At 36.6% G+C, this 24222-nt stretch overlaps 1 protein-coding gene across 1 annotated transcript; it reads left to right on the top strand.

Moving 5' to 3' along the window:
• Nucleotides 1-3391: 3391 nt before the first annotated feature.
• On the top strand, nt 3392-4325 carry LOC104401069 (5-hydroxytryptamine receptor 7-like; the record flags this gene model as incomplete). The annotated part of the gene is made up of 1 exon (XM_010023164.1): nt 3392-4325. A coding segment is annotated over one exon (777 nt), but the record flags the coding sequence as incomplete, so codon positions are not given.
• Nucleotides 4326-24222: the final 19897 nt, after the last annotated feature.

The following is a 24222-nucleotide window of genomic DNA, read 5'->3' as shown; positions in this document are numbered from 1 at the left end:
TCTTTTTTTGAGCTCTTCAAGCAAGAGGCTGTTTTCCAGATTTCAGTGATGTAGTACAAAAAAATTCCCATCATCTTTTTATTGTTGTACCACTAGATCCTAGTGTCAGGTTCTCCCTCCTCATTCTTCTCCAGTCACCCTGTAGCCTTTCGTCTTGGAATGGCAGCAGGACCATGACTAGAGTATGCGTTGTGCTTCCCATAGTGTTGCCTGACATGCTGTAGGATCCTGCGTTTTGGTGTTCAGCCTACATCATCAGGCAATGCTGAATGAGAAATGCCATGACCAGTTTATAAGAAATCAGGGCTGTGCATCTGCAATACTGTGCTTTTGGGGAGTAACCTACATGTGGTGGGTGTAATATGGGTAGATGCCTTGTCTGGCAGAACCATATACTCAAGAAACTCAGAGGAGGAGGAATAGGAAATAGCATTGCCCTTCTTTCGCAAGTGAGAACTGAGGCGCAGTTTCTTCCCCACCAAGATCAAAATGAACATCTGTGGCATATAAAAGAAACAAATCTCGGAATAACAAGTCTGAGACACTCCTTTCTTGCGGGGGATAGCTGAGATACATCAAAAAGTCTTTCTAGGGAATTTGACCTCATTTGTTCCCAGCTGTAAGGTCTCAAGGTGTTACGTATTTTTGCATGATATCTTAAGCTCATCTGATTTACCTTTAGTAATTTATTTTTTTTTGGAAGGCAGTAATTAAAGATTAAGCATTACAAAGTCTATTTTTCAATGAATTTGACATAATACTTTTGAAGTTCTTGAATCTATTAGGTCTTGGACACTCCAGTGTATTAGACTACAGTAGTGATTTACATTATTTTGAAGTAGCAAATAAGTTTTCAAGGGTAATGGATTTTGTATGTAGAGATAAAAAGATAATGCTCCTTCATTTATGCCAGCTGACTTCTTTTCTCTATCATACTACATTTAACAAAATGGATAAGGCAGAAAGGATGCTGGTATGTTTTTATGTTAATTAATGTATTTTAATTTCAAATAGCATTTTTGAAGCTCAGATAGCTTCCAAAAAAGTGATGCCAGGGCAAAACTAATGAATTTTAATTCTTTTCAGTATACTTCTGCTTTCATGATTTTTTTTGTTATATTCTGATGCATGAGAATGCATCAGCAGATATTCAGAGCATGCATAGACCTGATTTTTACAGAAATACAGTTTAACTTTTTTAGCTACATAATAAAGCCTACCTACCTTATGTGTTATTTTTAATGACTAATTGGGTAATTGCTAGAAAAATACATACTTCAGGAAGGCAGGCAACTTCTTAAAGATTTTTTTGAAAATAACAGATTGTAAGTGACAAGTAATCTTTCTGCACAAAGGATGTTCAATTGTTTTATAGCTAAATTGTGATGTTCTCAGACAAATGTATGCAACTCTTGTCTCAGAAGGGCTGCAGCTAATAACTTACCCTTACTATAGTTAGATTACGTGAAGCAGTACAATGTAGCCCCTATGTAGTTAAAATCTGAAACTACTCTTCTACATATTAGAGTGCCTTGGAAAACTCTCAGCTCCTTGGGAGCACAAACAGTTTCAGCTGTGATGGTGTTGAACAGAAATTTCCATGGATGCTACAGTGTGCTCACAGCCTCCAGAGATGTTCTGGTGACTATGTTCTAATGCTGATGGTGAGGGGAACAAGAAGCAGCCTTTTATAATAGAGTGGTCCATGTATTGCACTGCTCTAAGGTGAAATGGCTTTAATACTTTTCTTAGCTTATGGCCCCACCAGGCACAGCTTCACTGGCAAAATTCTGGCCTGCTGTAATGTACTTGTGCATGATGTCAAGAACAAGGCATAATAAACCAGTTCTGTCCTTTGTGTAACACTTGCCATAGCACTAATATAAAATCAATGATGTTTTTGAGGGGGATTGTTGTTACTCATCATAACAGATCATGAAATGATGCTTCTTTCTACTTCCAGAACTGTAGCATACCTGGGGGCTTGTATAAAGCAGCAGCACTGGCCATAATTTACTGCATTGCAGTAAAATCAACAACGCAGCATTCTGCAGAGCCAGGCAAATACTCATATTTGATTTGCTCGGTGAATAGGGAATAAATGCTCAAAAAACAATTTTTAATCGCATTACTATATTTCTTTTTTGGAATACTCCTAAACCTTCACTGTGCAACTAAACACTGGTAGCTCTTGAAAACAAAATTTTGTTCTGAAACATAATTTGAAACCATTTCTTTTACAAGTAACAAAAGGAATTGCACTGATTTTTCTCAAAATTCTTTCTTTTGGGAAGAGTCAAAAAAAAACCAATTTGAGAAGGGAACAGTAACTCATACCTAAGTTCCAGTTGAGCAGAAACTGGAATTCAAAGTAAAAATGTTAGATGTAAAAATCCCACCAAAACATCTCTAATTCCATCTAAAAGAAACCTCCCATAGTTAGAGAAGCATTAAAGACATTTTCTGTAGTTGAGGGTAAGCACAAACTGCAGATATTGCTGTCCCGCTATATAGAGCCACAGCATTATTTTTTTTAATTAGAAAACCCACATAGTTTAAGCAATCACAGCTTGCAAAATGTAGACGTTAGGAACTTACTTATTTATTTATTTCCTATGAAAACTTGACACCTTTTAAACGTATTTCTTGCCTTTTTATTATTTACCAACCAAAACTTACCTCCTGGGAAAACTATGTATTTTCCCCAGGTCTTCGTGAACTGACAGTGTGGTAGATTGTTGTTTTTTTTCAGTAAAAGTTTGAACATTGAATAAATATAATAATAATAATATAATTCCTTTCTAATAATATGATGATAAAAAAAAAAACTACTGTAGCACTAAAATAATCTACTCTTTTCCCAAGTTTGCAGTTTGATGTTCCCATCTGAAACATGAAGGTAAGAAAGAGAACTCATCATCTCAGTTTAGGGATCTTTATAACTGTAGAATATGTAAGAAGAATGAAGATCAATGTGTGCTTGTTTTAACTTAACCATGTATTCAATACAAAAAGTGGTAGGCTTTGTGAAGGAAGCATTCATCTATACTCCCAAGATTTCATATGTTAGCCAAATAAAATTTAGGTTTCAGAATTTATCTAAATGCTAAAATAATGAGTTGTCTGTATGAAGATTGTACAAAGTCATTAAAATTGCAGTCTGTTTTGGCCAATGGGAGATTTCCTCCTAGAATAAAAGACCCTTTATGCAGCATATCACTATACAGAATAGCATTATGAATCCTAATATGAAACCCGCATGATTTTACAAGTTTGGAATACATGCAAATAGAGGATTGAAAAATGTAAAATAGAAAATGTCTTAGACAAAGACATTTTATTTTAGTGCAGTCTACGTGAAATAACTTTTATCAGTTAACCACTGCTCTGTATAGTAACTCTACATTATTGTTCTAGGTACCTGGGAATAACGAGACCTCTTACGTACCCTGTAAGGCAGAATGGGAAGTGTATGGCCAAAATGATCCTGTGTGTATGGCTTTTGTCAGCCTCTATCACTATACCACCACTCTTCGGCTGGGCCCAAAATGTAAATGATGAAAAGGTTTGTTTGATCAGTCAAGACTTTGGCTACACCATTTACTCCACAGCAGTTGCATTTTATATTCCAATGTCAGTGATGCTTTTCATGTACTATCAGATTTACAAAGCTGCCAAGAGGAGTGCTGCTAAACACAAGTTCGCTGGTTTTCCTCGTCCAGAAAAAATAGAAGGGATTTCTATGAATGGAGTTGTAAAACTGCACAAGGAATCTGAAGAATGTACTAATTTTTCACGGCTCCTAAAGCATGACAAGAAAAACATTTCCATCTTTAAAAGAGAACAGAAAGCTGCCACTACACTTGGAATTATTGTTGGGGCTTTCACTGTCTGCTGGCTGCCCTTCTTCCTCCTCTCAACTGCCAGGCCCTTCATCTGTGGTACAGCATGCAGCTGTATCCCACTGTGGGTTGAGAGAACATTTCTATGGTTGGGTTATGCAAACTCTCTCATTAACCCTTTTATATATGCCTTCTTCAATCGGGACCTGCGGACAACTTATCGCAACCTCCTGCAATGCAGATACAGGAATATCAACCGGAAGCTATCAGCTGCCGGGATGCATGAGGCTCTGAAGCTTGCAGAAAAGCCAGAATTTGTTCTGTAAGGTCATTCATCCTTTACTATAATAATTTCTTGTTTTACCACATTGGCTTTTCCCCCACAGATTTGAAAGAAGAGTTGTGGGAAGAACCAGGCTTATTGAGCACTTTTAAGGTAGTCATCAAGAAACTGGAAGGTAGCAAGGTTAATTCGTGTACAGCCCACCAGTGCTAGTGAGCATGGAGAAGCAAGAATTTGGGTGTAAGAGGAATACCAGAAAGGGGAAGGGTTCAGGATATTTGAGATGCCAGTGAGGAAAGACCAAAGTTGGTCTAACCCATTTGTTTGGCCCTTAGCCCCAAACAACTTTTAGGATGTCTGAATGTTGGATGCATTTTGTATCCTAGAGATTTTTCGCTGTAATAAAGACGTGAGAATGATGAAAATTTCAGTATAATTCATTGCTTTCCACTTTGTTATTATAAAAACAAACCATTTCGTAAGAAGACGGATCAAAGAACTTCTATTGCTTAGAAGTACCCTTTATTATAAAAGAACATATGTCCGTTAAATGTTCATTTACTGGATTGTCTGAAAATAAAGTACTGTGTGAAATTTAATGTTGCCTTTGCACAGCAACTATGGCACTGAAAGAATGTTACACTTCCAATGTGAATATAAGAGTATGCGTAAAGTCACATGGACCAGCATGTACTGCTGCATACAGTCATCCAGCACAATTAGGTGCAGTACTGCTATGCCAATTAAGCCATGTAAAGATCTGTCCTATATTTCCAACATAACATAACAAGTATGTCTGATTACAGTTTATTTCAGGAGCTGACTGGTCTTTGCTCATCTTTTCTTTCTTTAATTCTCTTGGCTTTATCAGTTGAGCTCTTCTCTAATCTAGATGGAGACTCTATCCGTGCTCAGGTCATTTCTGTTGATATATGGCTAGTCCTTGTTCCACTTCAGTAGTTGATTTATTGTTTATTTGAAAGCTCTTCTAGTTTCTTGGGATTTCTTTCCTTTCTGAAGTCAGTAAGGAAAAAATAAACCTAAGACTTTATGGCAGTTGGAAAAATCTGGACTTATAAACTGATTTTGGTCATCACTTCGGTTTAAGATTATTTAAAGCCTTGCCTTATGTAAGAATCAAAATAATTTACCGTTTCTAATTCAAGTTGTTTCCCCACCACTGCAGCTCATTGAAGTATTTGATTCTACTTCTTCTGACTTTGGTAACAAAGCTCTTCCCTCAGTGGAGCAGGGTCAAATATTATAACAATATGTATGTTTCAAATTTGATAATAATAAATGCATTAATCATATTAATATATTAGTAGTAATGTATTAATATAAAATGCACTGATTATGTAATAGATTACTGTAGCAACCTAAAATAATAATAAACTTAAAACAACTCATAAGAACAAAAGAAAAAGAAAAGTCCAACAAAAAGAAAACAAAAAGAAGTCCAGCTTTTCCTGGACCGAGTTGGCACTGCACACCATGTTCCAGATGAAGCACAGGTGAATGAAGTGAATGAAGTGTGTTTCAGAACTCAAACTACTTTTCCCGATATAAGGACATTGATGAAGAGACAACATGTTCATTACCGAATTGCCTCAGCAGCAAATCACACTTCAGGATAACTTCTGCCCCCGCTTTCCCAAATATAAAGCCAAAATTATTTAAATGAATTTAGTAATGTTACTTTCAACTAAGGAGTGAGAAGTTTGGCCAGACTCCTTGTTCAAATCATACAGACATCATTGCAAACACTTGAGCTTCTAAGTGCAAATACACAAGACCTGGATTGATGTGCTGAGCTATGTGTACTGAAAAAGGCTTAAGCCATTTTAAATGGATTTATACACTAAGATACATACAGTAGGAAGTACATTTGGCCTCATTTTTAGAGAAGGATCATAGTTTTGTAATAGCAAGAGACAGGTCATATCCCAGCTTTCAAAAGTTATCTGAAGAAGTTTCACATTTATTTGAAACTGTCCAATTTCTTTTAAATATTCCAAAAGTACTTTGCACAGTAGGATGAGAAGAGATTGTGGTCCAGAATACCCACAAGCTCTGTAGTTTGGAGCAGAACTCATGTTAACTCAAGCATACTTTCTATGTTTGATGTTTCTAACTTGGTTGCCTATCAGAGTAGTATTTTTTGAGTTCCTAACATAAAGGGAATTTTCACAGGCTTTCTGTAATTTTTATTTTTTTTCCCCTATGCAAGGATATATAGGAAAAAATACAAATAAATGTATCTGTGAAGATTCCAAGTGGGCTTGTGAAACTCTGAAGCTGATTTTAGAATTCTGGCCAGAAGTTTCAGCCTTTTTTATTCTGCAGGAAAGTGTGAGAAGTTGTGTTTCCTCCAAATATTTTTCTTTTTTTTTTCAAATGAAATACATGTCTTATGAGTCAGAAATTAACATTTACCCAGCTGTCACTAAAGGCAATTGCCTTCCTCAGGGAAAGCATCCTGCAGGACTCCACCTCTCCTCTACCATCTGTTTCAGGTAATGAGAACCCAGGAAAGAGCAGGAGTTGTTACAGGCTGTGTGTCAATCCTTGAAGTATTTGGAGATAAAGAGTCACCTTTCATCTCTGGATATGTTTGGAAAGAAAAGAAAAAAGAAAAAACCCAATTTCTTCATGCAGCCAAAACAAAACCAGAGCTATGTGGCAAATGGAAGCTGCTATTAGATGGAGCTTTATTTGAGGGAAAAAGTAAAGAAGTTGAGATTAGAAGAATGCCCCATTATCCAAGCGCAGGGGTAACACAGTATTGAGAAGGGGAGAAAGCTTTCAGACAGAATTCTAAGAATAAAAAGCACAAGGAAATAACTGATTAGGTTCAAGAACATGACTTTCTTTTTTTTAATAAATAAATAGATAAATAAAACTGCATAAGAATGTCTAACTGCAGCAGTAAGGTTTGTTTTTTGTTGGTTTTTTTGGTTTGCTTTTTTTCTTTTTAAATTAGATAATTCACTAATCTGCCAACAGGTAACACATGAATTGGTGAATGAGAAGTCTACATCATCATGTGTGCAGCCTGGTACATGTTAATACCAAACCCTAGAAGAGATTGCTTTCTTGATCTGTGTGTCCTTTCACAGGTTTCTAGGAGAAAGCAAAGGGGGTGAATCAGATAGATGGGGTAGTGAAAAAAAAGTTAATAAAAAAAGTCCCAGAATAAGCCAGATCATAGGGAGGCCAGAACATCACTAACTGAATGAAGACAGAGAAATGTGGTATCAGAAGCAAGATGCAAAAGCAGTTCTAAATTTCAGACTTGTGATTGGATTGTTACTTTTGGAAAAACGTGAAAATGTAGAGGCCACAAGTGTACATATCCAAGATTTTGAAGCTAAAGCTGGAAACCTTTTTAAAATATGCTTGTACAATCCCACTGGAAAGACTGTCACTACCTTATTGCTTAAAGGGAAGCTGGGCTCTGCAGGTCAGCACTATTCTGGATTTAATAAAAGTCTGTTTTTTAAAAAAAAATAATAGCAGCATGAAGTGAGTCTTGACTTTAGGTAAGATCTGTGGAGCTGTAAAAGCAATGAAATATAAACCAATCTTTTTTTTTAAGAAACAGCTGTCTAAACCCACAAACTGTAATGACAGAATGATATGGATGATAGTGACAGCTAACTCTATACCCCACCCCTGAGAGGACTGGAAGTTTTCAGCTATCTCATTCTTAAGCCACAGTGTGAGATGTGAAAAGTCCCATGTTAACTACAGAGTGTGAAAGACTTGAAATATTGGATGATTTCAGGCTTTCTACAAAGGTAGCTGTCATTTTGTGTAGTGTTCAAGTGTTTGACAGGAAAGGTTGGAATAGGTCCTTAGGTGCACAGTGCAGCCCTGTCTAGCTAACAAATGTGTGGAAAAAGCTATCCTAGAGAATAGCATTGGTGATTAACTATAGTGCAGAACTGGCCTTGCCCCAGCTGGACTTTTTGTCTGAGGAAACTCAATGCAGTATTTGTTATTAGCTACAGTACCCATATGCAGTATTTCCAATTAGAAAGCTCAGTCATATTACTGTGTGACTATCATTCTATCAGCCAGTAGTTCTGAAACTGGGACCAATTCGGACCAATTTCTGTCACTAGACTGACAAGTTTTGAAACAGCTGTGCTTAGTTCATGCACACATTGGACTTGTGTTTGCTTTCCAGGATCTCATGAGGCTGTTTAGGCTTTTTACTTCCCCTATAGCGCTCGAGTGGGAATTTACCTCTCCTTATTCAAGGAGGGAAGGAGACACCGCAATGCATTTTTAGATTAAGGCTTTTTTTTCGCTTTCTGGTTGGTGTTTCTGGGGAAGTGTAGCTGGCTATACTGGCTCAGGGGATGATCACTCAGCTATCCCTTGCCTAAGCACTGGGAAAAACAAGGGGATACTATGAAATGCTCAGGCAGTAATTTCAGAGTGATTGCCACAGTCTGTGCTAGGAGCTGAGGAAATCAGGAAGCAGCTGTGCAACTGCTGACAGCATCTAGACCACCTCTTCAGACAGCACAAGGAGCTACTCAGTCACAGTCTTCACCTGCAGCCTGAGATCTTCAGTTGCTGCCAGAGTTATCTAGGCATCAATACAGGAATATACAGGTCAGACCTTCTTTACTTTGCACAATTCTTTGTTCACCTCTAAAGTGTATGTAAAGATCCTTGAGAGCAGTCACTGAATGAGGCAGTACCCTAAAAGGAATTTTAGTCCCATCTATGCCAGAGATCCTTTCCTGAGCCCACCTTTTCAGTATCACAAACACATTTTACCTAAGATAAACGTCAGCTGTGGCCCAAATAAAAGCCAATAAGCAAAGCTCTGAAAGCTGCTGTCTCTCCCCTTACGTAGCTCATCATTATATGGTATTAGCAATACTCTATCTATAATTTATCCATAAATGTAACACTAGCTGTACATGGATCCCAGGTGAAGGGGTCCTGAATGGGCCTCCTTTACTTGAAACGGTCTTTCCATAGCATACCTCATACCAGTAATAGCAGCCAATGTACGGGTTGTACTTTACCAGGAAGCTCCCTACATCCTTCTAGTCTCATCCTGCTTAGATGCACCATTTACGTAATTTTTCTGCAATAAAGAGGACACAAAGCAGCTTACAGTAAGGGCCCTAGATGAATAGACTAAGGCTGAACAATTTTTCTCAGTGTAAGCAATACCCATGGAGCAGAATTTGAAATAATGGTTTTGAGAAGAGTTTATTTTGGCTAGTTTTGCAGCCTTCCCTGCCCACTGTGCACCCTCCCATCTTAGTATCTTTCTATTGAGTTAATTAACCGGAGTCTAATCAGTAACTGTTGCTAGGAGGTTCTCAAGAGTCACATACGACCATGTTTCTGCTGACAACTGTGTTTTTAAATGTACTTCTCATCTATTTCCACTCTCCCATTTCACAGTAGCAGTTATTCTGCAGTAGAACCAGGCAGTAACAACATAACAATCCCCATTGGATTCTTCCTCCTCGTTCAAATAAAACTCAAGGTTTTGTTGCCGTCTCAATACATTATGAAAACTGTACTCCCCTTACTCACTTAGTACCGCTTTTTTGAAGGAAACTGTCGGGGGTAGAAGCCTCATTCCTAAAATTTTATCCCAGCTCCACCATCTACCAGCCTGTAGGTTTAATACTGTAACACAGAATTGGCACCTACCAAACTCCTCCGTCTTACTGGGTAATAATAGGAATAGCGAGTGGTAAAATGTGAATTTATGTTAACATCTCATTTTTATATGTCTATTGCTTCATACTTCACTTTTATGAAAAGAAAACCAATGTTTTCATGCTCTGTTCAGATGATTTACTAGCTAACACCACCTGCAGAAAGATATGCCGAATAGTGGGAAATAAATCTATTACAATGAGACACAGAGAAGGGAATTATTTATCAAATTAATACTATAAATAATGCAGACAGAATCCATTCACACCCTTCCTCCCTGCTGCTTTATGACAGGAAAATGGGTTTCCAGTCAGCCCCTGCTCCACACACTAAGGTCAGTGCAGAATAACCTTATTGAGGTAAGTTTGGGGATTGCTGACCAAGATGCTGTAGGTACAAAACTGAAAGGTGTTTTAAAGCAATGCCATTTTTTCTGTTGCTTTCTCTTAGCTATCAACTTAGATTTCCATAGTACTTTCCTTATATTGCAGAAAAAACTATGCAAAACACAATATCCTCAGAAAATGTGAAGATCGATGTATCACCAGATCCTGTTCTCCGATTGCTTAAGAATCAGTTCTTATCTTTTCAAACAAGGTTTCTCAGGAAGACGCAGGGAGAGAGAAAGGAGAAAATTCAGAGACATGGAGCATAGTCTTAAGGTGCAGAATAATTTATATCATGGAACAGAGGATGCTCACCCCTTATTTCAAAAAGATGATGAGGTGGGAATGGTGAGGAATGGATTTTTTTATTTTTTTTTTTTAGTGAGGGCTCAAATAAATAAATAAAAAGATAGCCTAAGAAAAGCTGCATTAGAGGAACAATCTTTGTGACATATAGGAAATGCAAACTTATATCCCTCCTTACAGTTTTTAGTCTCTTAAGTAGTTACTGCCACTAAAGAGTGGGTTCAGCATGAGTCTGAAGTGAATTACTACTGTTTTCTGTACCACTTTCTAAACATTTTCCCAAATAGGCCTGTTATTCCCCATATTCACTATTCTGGCAACCCTTTCAGCTGCCCTGCTGCATTGTCAAACTCCTTCTTATGCAGCAATATTTCCGATAGAGCAGAATGGTTTTTAGTTACCGAAAACTGAAAAGTGCTTATGATTCACAGATTCATTTTTCTCTGCTGCAAGCAAAAAAATTTCCTAAGATATTGTGTTTTTTTAAAGATAGAAATGTGCAGTTACTGTAAGGGATAATATTTTGATTATTTATAACTTTGTAACTTTACTGATTGAAATTATTATTTCTGTCATTTGTGATCTTTCACATAAAACCAGTCAAGTTACTTCAGCAAAAAATGCATACAGATGCATGAAAATTTGCAGAAGAGACCAATCGACTTCTATAAACCAACATACCAGACTGAATAAATGTTTTACTTTTAGTTTTATATCTACTCAGTCAAAACCAACAATATTTCATTAATTCAGCAGTTGTGTGGTCTTGCTAGTTCCACAAAACTGTGTTTACAGTATACTTATTTTTACTTGCTGTGAGAGAAATGAAAGAAAACCATAGTGGTACATTTATTTCAGCCGAGGTTCTTCAGTCAAATCTACCATCCTGAAGACGGCTGCAAGGCAAAGATAAAATTAGGCAAAGGAAATGAACATTTACTTCCCAACTCTAGTTCCAAAAGCAACACAATCCTACCCAATAAGCAGGAACAATGATACTTTTGTAATCTCAACACCTAAACAGCACAATGACAAATTATTACAGATGCTTGACAGAAACACAGAAATTAATACCTTAATGTTATGTGTTTCCAAACTGAGTACTAGCTACTTACCAACAATCTTAGAGACTGTTTTGCTTGCATATTTACTTAATGGAGACTTTCACTGAGGAATGCTGGAGCTGTGGTTTTGCAGTCTAGTAAAATAATTTTACCTTAGCATGTACTTGCTATAAGGAGGATGTACACCTTCTGTATACTGATACACTATTGAGGACCTATTCAAGGCATCTATTGCCTCTCCAAGCTAAGGGCATTAAAGAAGCCCAAATATTTATCCTATTAGAGAAGATATAATAAAAATGAAAAAGTAACATGGGAACCAAACAAGAACAGAGAACTTGAAACCAGTTGGATATTTCATTTTGAACATGCAGGGAGCTTATTTCTTCTTTACAGAATACTTACAGTTTTTCTTAGTTTGTATACAGTAAGTATTTTTGGCAATTCCATAGATTATATTACTCTTCAAGCAAACAGTAAATCCAGCAAGTGAAAATCATTCCAAAGAACTTTAACTTGCAAATACAAAATTGTTTAATTAGACAGATAAAATTAATGCTGTAAAATAACCTCTTTTTAAAAAAGTTTAGTCTTCTCTTTCCAAAATAATCCTCTGTCAGGCAGAAAACAACCAAGATCCTCAGCACCAAAATGGTTTGGAATTACAAACTTTTAGCTACAATAGTGAAACAACTCATCATCTTTTGTCCATGTATTTTCTTTAAAGGTGTTCCTCCAATGAATGCAATATATGAATAGAAATAACATTTCCTAATGCAAATTAAATATAGTTCAGAAGTTTATTCTGGCTTTAAAATAAACCTACCGTTACCTAAAATGTAACATTTAAAAGAATTCTTGTTTTATTTTATATATAGTATTGAACGTGAATAAAATTACCTGGTCAGTTCTCAAAAATTCTTACCTACCTGCCTGCCTTTAATTTTAATCCATTTTTGCCAAAATGTCTTTTTGCATAATAAAATATTTGAAATAAATGAGAATGCAAGTTTTCCTATAAAAATGCCTGCTTCTGATACATTTTTTGGTGTGAATAATTCAATGGTTTCATCAGGGAGGCTGTAATGAGACAAAGTACCTTGCTGAATAGTATACGTAGGCAGAACTGGAGTTGGGTTGCCCTGAAAACCCATTCTGTAACTTCACAGATGCTTCTGTTACCACATTTCAGCATGGTTACTATAGAGGATTGATTCTTCTCTTCATCAAACTTGAGAAGGGAGAAATTTGCCCTAATAATTAGAGTGATGGCATTATAGATGGGATAAAATACAGTATCTTTGCAGCTAAGATGTATATTCAGTGCAAAGCTTTTGCAGTAATTATTTGTCTATAGAGGATTTTATGAAATTGAGGGACTAGTCATTATTGCTCAGGGTCCTTTCTCCTGCTCTTGAACGTGGGAAATCTCCATGATCAGTAAGACGTGTAGGCTTGTGCTGCTACCAGAGGCTGGAAGCTGGAGCAGATGTGGGACTCCAGTAAAACCAGTTACATTATCTGAAGTCATTTTGGGCTTCTGCCACTGAATTGTGTAAAACAGGCTGGGAACTTCCTCAGTTCTCACAGCAATGCAAAATGTGATGAGTGCAAAGGACTTGAAAACCACCAGAATGCTCTGCTTTCCCCTAGCTTCCTCCTTTGTACAGGACCTCTGAGAATTATCTCATTAGCCATGATCTAGTTGCCTTTTAAGAAATGTTTCCATTTATTCCAGTGGTATCTGGATCAGGACTTTTAGTTGCCCCAGGATATTTCTCATCTAATTCATCCACTTCTTTAAAAACAGGAGAAGTTCTGATTTCTCCAGAGAAAAAGAGTCATGACCAAATGTGCAACACAGCAGCCTGAAAAAGCCAAGCCAGAACTGGGAGAACAAAAATGAAGAGTTGGCTTCTAAAGAACTGGATACATTTATGAAATGTACACTTCATCTTCCTTTGATGGGAGTGTGCTAAAAATACTCGATGAGCTCAATACATTACATTTAATACATTTCTATTGGAAGTAGTCACATCTTGTTTGTTATGGAGAGAAGTGCTGCTATATACAAACGAAAATAGTTTTCTGCTTGAGAAAGCCAAATAATTTCAGCAATAAGAGTTTGGCACATGGGATGGGGAAAAAAATGCAACTAAAGCTCAAAGGTAAAGCACTGTACAGATTTTCACCACATTAAACAATGCAGGAGAGCATTCATTTATGTTTACCATGCTTGTGGATTTTAACACTGGTGTTAATATTCAGGGATCATCAGTGATACTGAATGTATTTTCTTGTCCTACAAAAAGAGGTTTTCAAGCAAATGGTGGCTCTGTGGTTGTTTTCAGGGCTCAAGTTTAAGAGATGCTATGCACCTGGAATAGGATTGAGAAAGAGAACAATAAAAGACTGATTTTTGTTAACACATTCTAGCGTACTAAGTAAATGTCTGTTTACTTGTTAACATACACATGGTTTGCATCTCCTAACCTTTTAAAAAGCTGGTTTTAGTTACGCTCTGACAAAAGGGACAGACATAGAATGCACAGGTGTTACACCACAGTTAATTTACAAATATGATTGCTTTGCTTTAATGTAATTTTTGTGATCTGCCAATTTATAAAAAACCTCAGTATCTATAGAAGGCTGGAGAACTTCCGTAGCATTTTGCTTTTTGTTTTACTGGCTATCCAGACTGGACTGAGAATTACATTTCTTATTTTTTTTAAGTGTGTTTTAGAAGTGTTATTTCAGCCAATGTTCGGTTATAATTAAAATAAACCACTTTGAGTTGACAAAAATTAAATAGGTATGTGTTAATGATCATTTGTTCCAGGGAAAACTGATTCAATGGATCATTCTTTAAATATGCCTTTGAACGTTTGTTTTTTTTTTGAGCTTGTCATATTAATTTCCCCTCAGAGTTTCTAAACTATGCATGGTTAGACTATCCACGATGCAGCAGCATATACCATTCACAAAGGCTATCTACCTGATCTGGTTGAAGATGTCTCTGCTCATTGCAGGGGGGGTTGGAATAAATGACCTTTGAAGGTCTCTTCCAACCCAAACTATTCTATGGTTCTATGACTGCATGATCTTTTTTAAAGATATACCTTGACGAGCACTTGTTTTATTTCTGATTTGTGATAACTTAGTCTCTTACTTACAGTTTAACCAAAATGCTGCTGGTAAGTCCACTGTGTACACATATTATTACAGTTTTGATTTCCTTTGCTTAAATTAATATACAAGTTCACAGTAGTTATCTAAATAAGGAGCCAGGCACACCAACAAAAGCCAATTCATTACTTATTAGCAAAAGATAAATATGGAATACAAATCAAACCATGTTAAGCCTATGTAAACCTAGGAGAGACCCTGACCCATCTTCTGCTCGTTATCCTGACACCCACAGCTAACTCCTCTAGTTACACGTATTTTCACCGTTCTAGGCCAGCAAGACTTTTTCCAGTAGTTTGCTTTTAAAACTAATCACTGTGAACTCTGCATTTGAAATAAAATGAGTCTTATAATTTGCTTTATTCCCAAATGGAATCACACAGCAATGCTTTTTAGTTGATTAGCTGTAAGTATTTAACAGGAAATAGGGCAGTTATTGTCAATGTCAAATGAACCAGTTCTGGTTGAATTACATGAGAATACATTCAGAGAAACTCAGCTGAAGTCAAAATTATGCTGGCAAATAATATTATAACTGGACCTGATGATAACGGGAGATGATAGATCCATAAATATAACAGTAATTTTTTTTAAAAGGCCTGTTTCTTCTCTTAATAAAACAAACCTTAAAATTAAGGGCAGTGGTCATACTCTGAAGCTGATTTTTAAGCTTTATGATCTCACTTGAATGTCCATTTCACAAAAGCAATGAAAAAATTTTACTGAGGTGAATTAGACTGTCTCTTTCCTTGTTCATGATGTTGTGTCAAAACCTTAACTTCAAGTGAAATGAAAAAATTATACATCATATGAATTATTTAAATGATTTAGAAAAACCCCTACAAATAAACAAACACTACCAGTGACACCTTTCTGTGAATATTCATGGGGCTTTTAAAGCTGTTATTTTAAGCTTAAGTGAAAATGTATGTTTTAGGAGAAATATAATGGATGGCAGAAGAATCAGAAAGCTTTTAGTTGTTGGAGATTTACAATTCTAGATAGATATATGTATGTGTATATATATATAAAATACACACATCCGTCCCTTATATTTTAGAATAGTAATGCCTCATAGAAAGAAGGCAACAAGTATATTACTATCTAATAAACATTTGTTTCTTTTAACATCAATTAAATTCCTAGAATCTTGCAGAAATTATGAGAATGTTTTAGAGTAAGTTGTGGCAGCATGGATCTGTTAAGCTGCAGTTCCACCTGATTTTTTCATAAGGAGTTTTTCATCCAGGAGTTTTTAGACATGTAAACAAGACAGAGAACATTGGGAACTACAGAATAATGATATTTGTCATACAAGATGAAGCTCACTTTTTTCCTCCTGTAACTGTCAGGTCTGTCACCTCTCTCAAACCAACGCACAAACCCACACAGTAACTAGAAGAGTCACTAAAGGCTAAGTACATATTCAAGACTAGCAAATAACGCATACAGTATTCTAGAGGATTAGGGAAAAAGCAGTGTGATGAAAAGAAGTCAAGAGATTAGATGGTCTACCGGCATAATGATTTGACCTTTCAATAGTGTCTGTAGCCAGTACTACGAAAACAGCACACAGACCTGCCTTATGCTGAGATAATCCAAGTTCCCAGGCTGTAGCTGTAAGGCTAGCAGAGTGAATAATGCCAGAAACAAGGCTCAGACTCACAGTTCTGGATCTATAGAAGATGCCTTTCTATCTGTGTCACCAAACCTGTTCTAGGATGTGACAGTGAAGAGTTTGCATTTTCACAGGCCTGGTTTATGGTAGTTATAACAGCATTTGTCAATTTTAATAAATAAAATTAATTTCCCAAAAGTTTTGCAACAACCTTTATCTTTTACTGTGCATCCCAGCCTCTCTTGTTCTCTGTATGTATTCCTGGGGTCAACAGAGAGCCAAGACATTTGGAGGACAAGCTTACTATACCTGTATTATGTCTCTCCTGTCCTTCCCTCATTACCTGTTTTTTGTCCAGGTTGATCTGTTCTTTACAAACTTAAAGCCTTTTCCTAGCCACCCTCCTGATTTTAGTATAAAGTTCTTGATAAATGAGCTACTTTTATTCATATGACAAAGGGATTAATTTGCTTCAGGCCTGAGCAAAAAATAAATATGATGATAAAAGAAGAAAATTTTTCAAGATGCTTTGGTGAAAAAGTTACATGAAAGCATGAAATATACCTATGTATAGTCTGAAAGCAGCCAAATGCTCTTCATAATTTTAATAGAGAAAAGTGAATTTTCTATATTATTTCAGTCAGCTGGGACTTGTAATATGCAAAAGTCACCAGAGAGTTGGAACTATATATATTTTAAGTCATACATTTTTTCCTTGATGAGATGTAGTAAAACATGGAAATGGTTAACTTAAGAGACTGTTTCCTACAAATAGCTTACCAAGAAATAGAAATACAAGGAAATCAAGCACTTCAAATGGTAAGTGGCTTGTGCTGAAAATATTGAGTGTCTTTGGTTGTAATACGAGTCTTATCTGCTAAAAACCCCGAATTGCTGCCACTTGCATTGCAGATTATTAAGATTCATACAGCAGACTAATTTAGTAGAAAAGGAAATAGGGTTCTTCTGTATTAGGTACTGACTTACATTATGCTTTTTAAATGTATAAGCCCAGAGGGACATTAAAATGTTAATTTGGATAGTATTTAAGAGGTAATTACTTTTACACAATAAAATAAGAAGTCTAGTGAATACCAATCCCCGTGTCATGTGCTTTCTCTGAACTAATGCTACAGAAAATAGAGAACGTATTTTATTAAATTATTTTAATTTAGATTCATGGAAGACATTCTCAGTGACAAGAAAGTCTGGTTGTTTTCAGCTTGACTCATTTAAAATCCTTACTGTGTGAAAATGAATGTTAAAGAAAGGTACCTACACTTGTTGGATAGCACTGAACTGAAAGAATGGTAGATGGGAAATTTCAGTCACTTTCCTTGTGAAAGGGTGGTTTGGCTTGTTCAGCACAAACACTGTTACAAAGAACACAAAAATTCCATTAAAATACCCTCTAAGCTGGGTATTTACTCAAATAAGCAGTGATGATTTCCAATTGAATTAAAATGAACCAATCAATGAAATTGCCACATTGGATCATTTGATGGCTTTTTTCAGCATAAGAGACTTTTAGAAGACATAGTATTTAAAACTGCTCTCAAAAGTAAGTTTTATGTGTAACCATTTGAGTAGTTCTGAGCAAACCGCATCCCTTAGCAGTTTCAATTACCCCAATCTCAGAAAAGATGAAAGATGGAAACAGTAAGACAAACCATGATGGGAAATCGCATCAGAGAAAAGCCGCTGAAAGATGCATTTGAGACAGTAAGCGTATAGACACAGTTGTCCAGGACAAATGGAAACTAAGCAAGCAGGCTATTTACCTGTCTTCTCAGTCTATGTTTATTCCCAGTGCCTGAATCCAGATGTATATTTAGGGTGTGTACCACAAGAATCGATGGCATTTTTCCTCCCCAGCACTGTCCCCCTGCTGTGTCCCTGGGGAGGGGAGCAGGGTGCATGGCCACCGAGCAGGATGAGGCATATGTTAACATGCCTACTGCTCAGGTCAGCTCTGGAGCACACCACAGAGCATGTCTGCACCCCGAATCACAAACTGGAACAAGAGCTCAGTGAGACTTAGGGTCCCACACCCAAAGTCAGGTCACCAAACTTTTTTGGTTTGGTGGCACAGGGGTCAGGGCACACCTGGTCACAATTAGCCCTCTCTTCTTCAAGAGGTGTCCCATGTGAAAGGTCTCATCCAGCTCCCTCTGAAGAGGTAGTTGGTGGGAATGGGACAGAGCCAAAAAGCCTCAGCTTTCCAGTTCCCATTCTTCTGACTGTTATTTCACAGAATGGAAAGGAATTTTTGTGCTATCCCAGTTCTTAATTCATTCTTGCCAAGCTAGACAGCTATTAATCATTAATTAAACCCTTCTTAAATGACTTCTGCTGAAGGTACAGCCAGGGCAGATGAACTGTGTAAGCTTCTTTCACATGGTGAAACTTAAGTTGATCTATGTTTAAAAGGAGAAATGCCAAGAAACAATCTTCTCTCCTAGGCCATTTACATATGCCCACTCTATATTCATTAGTTTGACATTTACTGCTCTTATTCTGTCAGCAGAATGTTGATTTGATTTTCAGTCTTGCTATTACAATGTCACAGGTATAATAGCACTATGAATGGTGCAGTAGATTTACAGATTGATTAAATTATGATTTCTGAGGAGTAACTACTGGTAGGAAACTAGATTTTAATAACAACTTACAACTGGATAGCAATTAGCTAAATAAAATTATTTTATTCATTATCATGATTTATAGATGAATCATTGGAGAAAAATGCCCAACCACAAGCTTCTCATCCGAAACATTACGAAGAATAAGATATGGAGCATGATCAGCTTCTTGAAAATGGCAGCAAGCACAAGAAAAAAGCAAAGAACTGTAGAAAAACTGCTGCCTGTTTCAAATCACTAAGATCCCCCACACTGGAAAAGCGCATTTTCAAATCTGAGTGCCATAACAAAGTGAAACCAGGCTCTAGTTTTGACATGCATATGACCAACAAATACTAATTTTTGAACTGCAGTATGGTATATATCTAATAAAAACTTACCCTAAAGGAAAGGCTTTGTGGGACTGAATGAAATATTTCTAGAACTATAAACCAATAAACCCCCACCTGGCTGCCACTGCATCATGGGTAGCTCTAAACAGCTACTCCTCTGTTTGACTACAAGCTCTTGCAAGCATAGAGGTTTGATCCTGAGCCATAGGACTGCAGAGCCAGCCCATATGGACAGGAAATCCTCTGCTCAAGTTGCCAGTCCAATGAGCGCAGACTGAGAACATGGACTGTGCACCAACCAGAAGCACAGCTCTACATGTCACGGATCCAGTCACCTCCTTTTAGAGATGGTTGTGACAGTGGTAGTATCAATGTTTCTTACAAAATGGTCAGAGTACTCACGCAGCACATGGAAAATCTGGCATCAAGGCTCACATCTCATCCATAAACTCCTTATCCCATGAGTGCTCCAGCCAACAAGCTATGCAGAGTGACAGAAGCGTTGTTGTCCCTTCTGGTGAAGACCCTTTGCACAAAGCAATTCAATGTTAATTGGACCAAAATGGAACTGACTCCATAGCATATTACTTAAGATGCTAATTTACATTCAAGGATTTTTTTATCCAGTGGATATATTGTAAAAGTACAGTCAAAGTTGTGGAAAAAATTTTGGGAGCAGAAACCAAGACTCAAAGTTTACTGTTTCCGAGTTGAGCTTCATCACTCCATCCCACAGAATTAAGACCCTAGAGATCCCGTTTAGCCCAGAGATAAATGTTTCTCCTCATGAAAGAGCATTTCTTTAACAGCAAAAAGGGAAACCATTCCACCACCAAGTCAGAAGACCGTGGTAATTTGAAGTTTTATTGGGAGACAGCTGAGGATCAACTCCCTTAGGGTCAGAATCACAGTCCATAGCATGTGTTTCGATAAAATGCCCATAGTATGACTGTGCTTTCAACAAAAATAGAGAGCTTCACTGAGCTATTTGAAAGAAAAGAGCATAGATGCCCTTCTTTGGGAATGAAGCCCCAAAATAGTAGGTATATGCCAGTTCCATAAATTAGTTTCAAGTATAACACAGTAGTTGAAGGAAGCTTTAATGCTCTCAAGTCTTGCCCTAAGGCACCCAGCCCCTCCTCAGACACTGCAGAAGTAGCCTATATACCTAACAAACACAGGCATTGGCGTTTCATTTTTGGCATCAGGCACCTTAAGTCCTACAATGGATTTGATACAATTATTTTCAAAGTTCGCTGGCACAAACATGAGGATGAAGTCATGGATATTATATTACCAGCTTTAATTAACTAAAAGAAAACATAAACTGTTTTCTCTGAGGATCAACTAAGCTATAATGAAAATTATTAAGTCTGTAGAGGCACTCTGCAGCTAGCACTGCGATAAAAACATGAATGATTATATTCGTTAATATAATCACCGGAAAGCAACTTAAACCTTCATTTCCAACTTTTCATTGTGTGTATTTGAAGACATGTTTCTATTAGCAACAGTAGTAATTCCCCTGTTATGATGCATTTTGGAGTTATGGTAAATAAGAATAATTACCAGTGCTACTGGTAATTTGTATATAAATAGCGCACTTCTGTAAGATGAAAACCAAAATCAACCAATATGTATATTTAAGTAATTTCTCTAAAACCTTTAATTCTACGTTCACCTTGATGCTTGAATTACTGATTCATATTTACTTTTCAGAATCTTTAGTGCTACACATCACTAGCTCTTCGTATAAAGTACTCACTGGATAAAAAAAACCCACCTCATTATGGATATTTTGATCCATTATTGATTATTCACTTAAACCCTGAGAAAATTAATTTATTCAAAATCATTATGAGATCACCATCAGCTCTTTGTTGCTACACACATCACTTTGCTTCTCAGAGAATGCCAACAGGTGATAATAAATGCCTTCCCTCATACAATTTCATCCTACATGGATGCATATAATCTACTCAGAAAACTGACTGCCTTAACAGGTCATTTCTTCATGGTGTTTCTCAACGCAAGGTTATTTTCAATCCCTGGAGAACACTGATATTTCTTATCAAAGTCTTCTATCATTTAGGACTCTCCTGGAAATCCTTTGTCTAAATTTATGGCTACACTTTACTTCCAAGTTCTCCTTGCACCCCCAAGGTCCTCTTTGCCAGACCAACCCAAATACCCAGTCCAACCTTGCCACTATAATGCCACAGCCTGTAAGCTGGGACATCTTCCCTTACACCACAGTTCAACCACTGTGTCTTTGGCCTTGATCAGCAGTTGATATTGGCCATGCAAAAGCAACCACACATTTATTTTAAAGGTGATCTTGTTTAAGATTATTTATTAATTCAATTTTACCTCAACAATAGTAGAATCTCTTCATTATATGCTTTATGAAAATGCAGGACAGCTAATTTTACTAAAAAAACCCCACAAAACCCCAAAAACCCCAACCAAAAAAAAACCCCAAGAAGAAAGCAGAGTGGGAAGTGAATTTGCTGTAGCACCGTCTGCAAGGAGGAAGGAAGGCAGAGGAAGTCCAGAGAGGAGGCCTAGTTTAGAGAGGGATGAGACATTATCATTGTCCTCTGATTGTTTAGTACAGAATAAGTCTGTGATATGGTTTAAAAATATACTCTCAAAACGCAAAAGTGAAGTTTTCTCACATCTAAGTGATGGATGAAATTTCACGATACTTTAATAAGAAAGCACTGATATTTTTCCCATAATGAAAAACTGAAATATGAAATAATGCATTAAGCACAACCTGAAAAATATAACTTACAAGGAGGGCTTCAGAGCAGAGACATTTATTCAACCATTACATTAATACTGATGTGATATTACTTGCTTCAGTGAGACCTTATGAAGAATGTTCTGCAACCTAACGCTCAGCATTCGGAACTCGTGACAGAAATTGGGCAGGCTCTATTACTTGGATTTGGCTTAATGAATTTATCCCTGATTCCTAGCTATCCACAAAAGTTTAGGCAGCAGAAATACTTTTGCAGAGCATAAATAAAGCTAACAAAGCATCTGCTGCATATCATATATTAATATTTTGTATAGTATAAGCTTGGATTTGGTAGGGTAATCCTAGGCAACCACTCCAGAAATATCAAAATACAATATTGAAAACTTAAAAATCGACAGCATATTTTACAATGTGCAGCCTTATTATTTTTCTGCTCCAATATAACTTTTGTGGGTGAAAGATCTTCAGACTGTTAAGCATAAAAGCTTTAGTATCAAAGCAAGTTTTAAAATGCTATTAAAAATATTCTTTTGCCACAAAGGAACACTATAGCCTTTAAAATTGTTCCCTTTAGAACTGTCCCAGATAATTGACAGGGTGAAAAAACATTGTTTAGTTTAATTATCACATAGAAGAGACTGTAAATAGATCAAATCTTCTCCATTTCCATGAACTGGCCTACCTAATTAGCTGGTTAAACAGTGCAGAAGGTTGTAAAATGCATACCTAGAAGAAAAATAAGCTGAATGAGCTCCAGAAACATATTTCTCTTTATCTGCCATAGTTCCATAAACTGCAGCTCACTCAGATATACCTTTTTCCATTTAGACTTCAAACTCTTATTTGCAAGATACAGCCTGTAGGGTCTAAGTTATAGTTTTGTGAACAAAGTGCTGGAAAAGACTGACTAGTTCTGTTAAAACACAGAGAAGGTTTAAACTTTTATTTAAGAAAATGGTCCTGAGTTTACTTGGGATATGAACTCGTATGTGTATCTTTGCCCTCTGACTGATATTTGATAAATATTTCAATCTTTTTAATTTGAAGTACAGAATTTTACTTCCTGGCTAGCAAAGACTTTGAAAGAAACTGGAGCACACCAACCTTTTTGTGGATTATAGAGGAAGCAAACAGCTTTGCACTTTGCTGGGGCCATACAAATACGTCTGCCAGCTGGATAATTTGCACCCACGGAACAAACTTGTTCCAGTGTTTTACTTGAAGACATGGGATTCGTTTTCTCCCTCTTATAGGAAGAGACAACCACAGCACACTATTTTTTTATTATGGGGTTTTTTTTCAGCACATAAGTAGCTCAGAATGATGGGCCTCTGACTGATAAAATATGCTATGGGATGCATAGGTGTGTCTGGGTGCATCTCTCTGCATCCCTGTATCCTGTTCGCCATATTAACAGCCATTATGAATTTCTAGTTTATGCTGGCTATGAAAGGTCACAAAGGACCAGACTATATTTCTTTTGATCTGCCATGATGATGATTCAGCACAAAAAATTTACACTTTCAGAAGTTCACTTTCTCCTTAGAATTATTTAAAAAATAGAGAGTTAAACCCATTTTTAGTGGTTGTGCAATACTGTTAAGCTGAAATTCTTACACTGCCTTTTTACTTAAGATTTAAACCAACAAGCAAAAAATATCTTGGATTAAAGGATGAATTTTAGTATTTGCATTTGTACTTTCTGCTGTCTTTCAAAAGAAGCAATTAAGTCTCATAAATTAGAAATTATTGACATGCACAGATTCACAGAAAAATATATCCTTTACTTTAAACCTGAAGCTTGCCTTTGCTGACCAAAAGAATATGACGTAGATGTTCAAGGAGTTATATAGTTTAACATACATGTATTCAGAATCTTAGATTTTAAGTTTTGTAACAGGTGAATAGCATTTCTAATTAAAGATTAACAGATCTGAGCTACAGATTAGAGCTGTTTTAACTAATGTTATATGTCAAACTGTTTTAGAATGGAAACTGAAATTTAATGAATTTAAAGGAAAACACCATTTTATAATTGACTGGAAGGAGAAAGGACTGTAAGTGTTTTGCACTTCAAAAACTGACTCATTTTTTAA

Source organism: Nestor notabilis, unplaced genomic scaffold (assembly GCF_000696875.1).
Source record: "Nestor notabilis isolate BGI_N333 unplaced genomic scaffold, ASM69687v1 scaffold10421, whole genome shotgun sequence".
Taxonomy (NCBI): domain Eukaryota; kingdom Metazoa; phylum Chordata; class Aves; order Psittaciformes; family Psittacidae; genus Nestor; species Nestor notabilis.
This window is presented reverse-complemented; position numbering and strand designations above follow the sequence as displayed.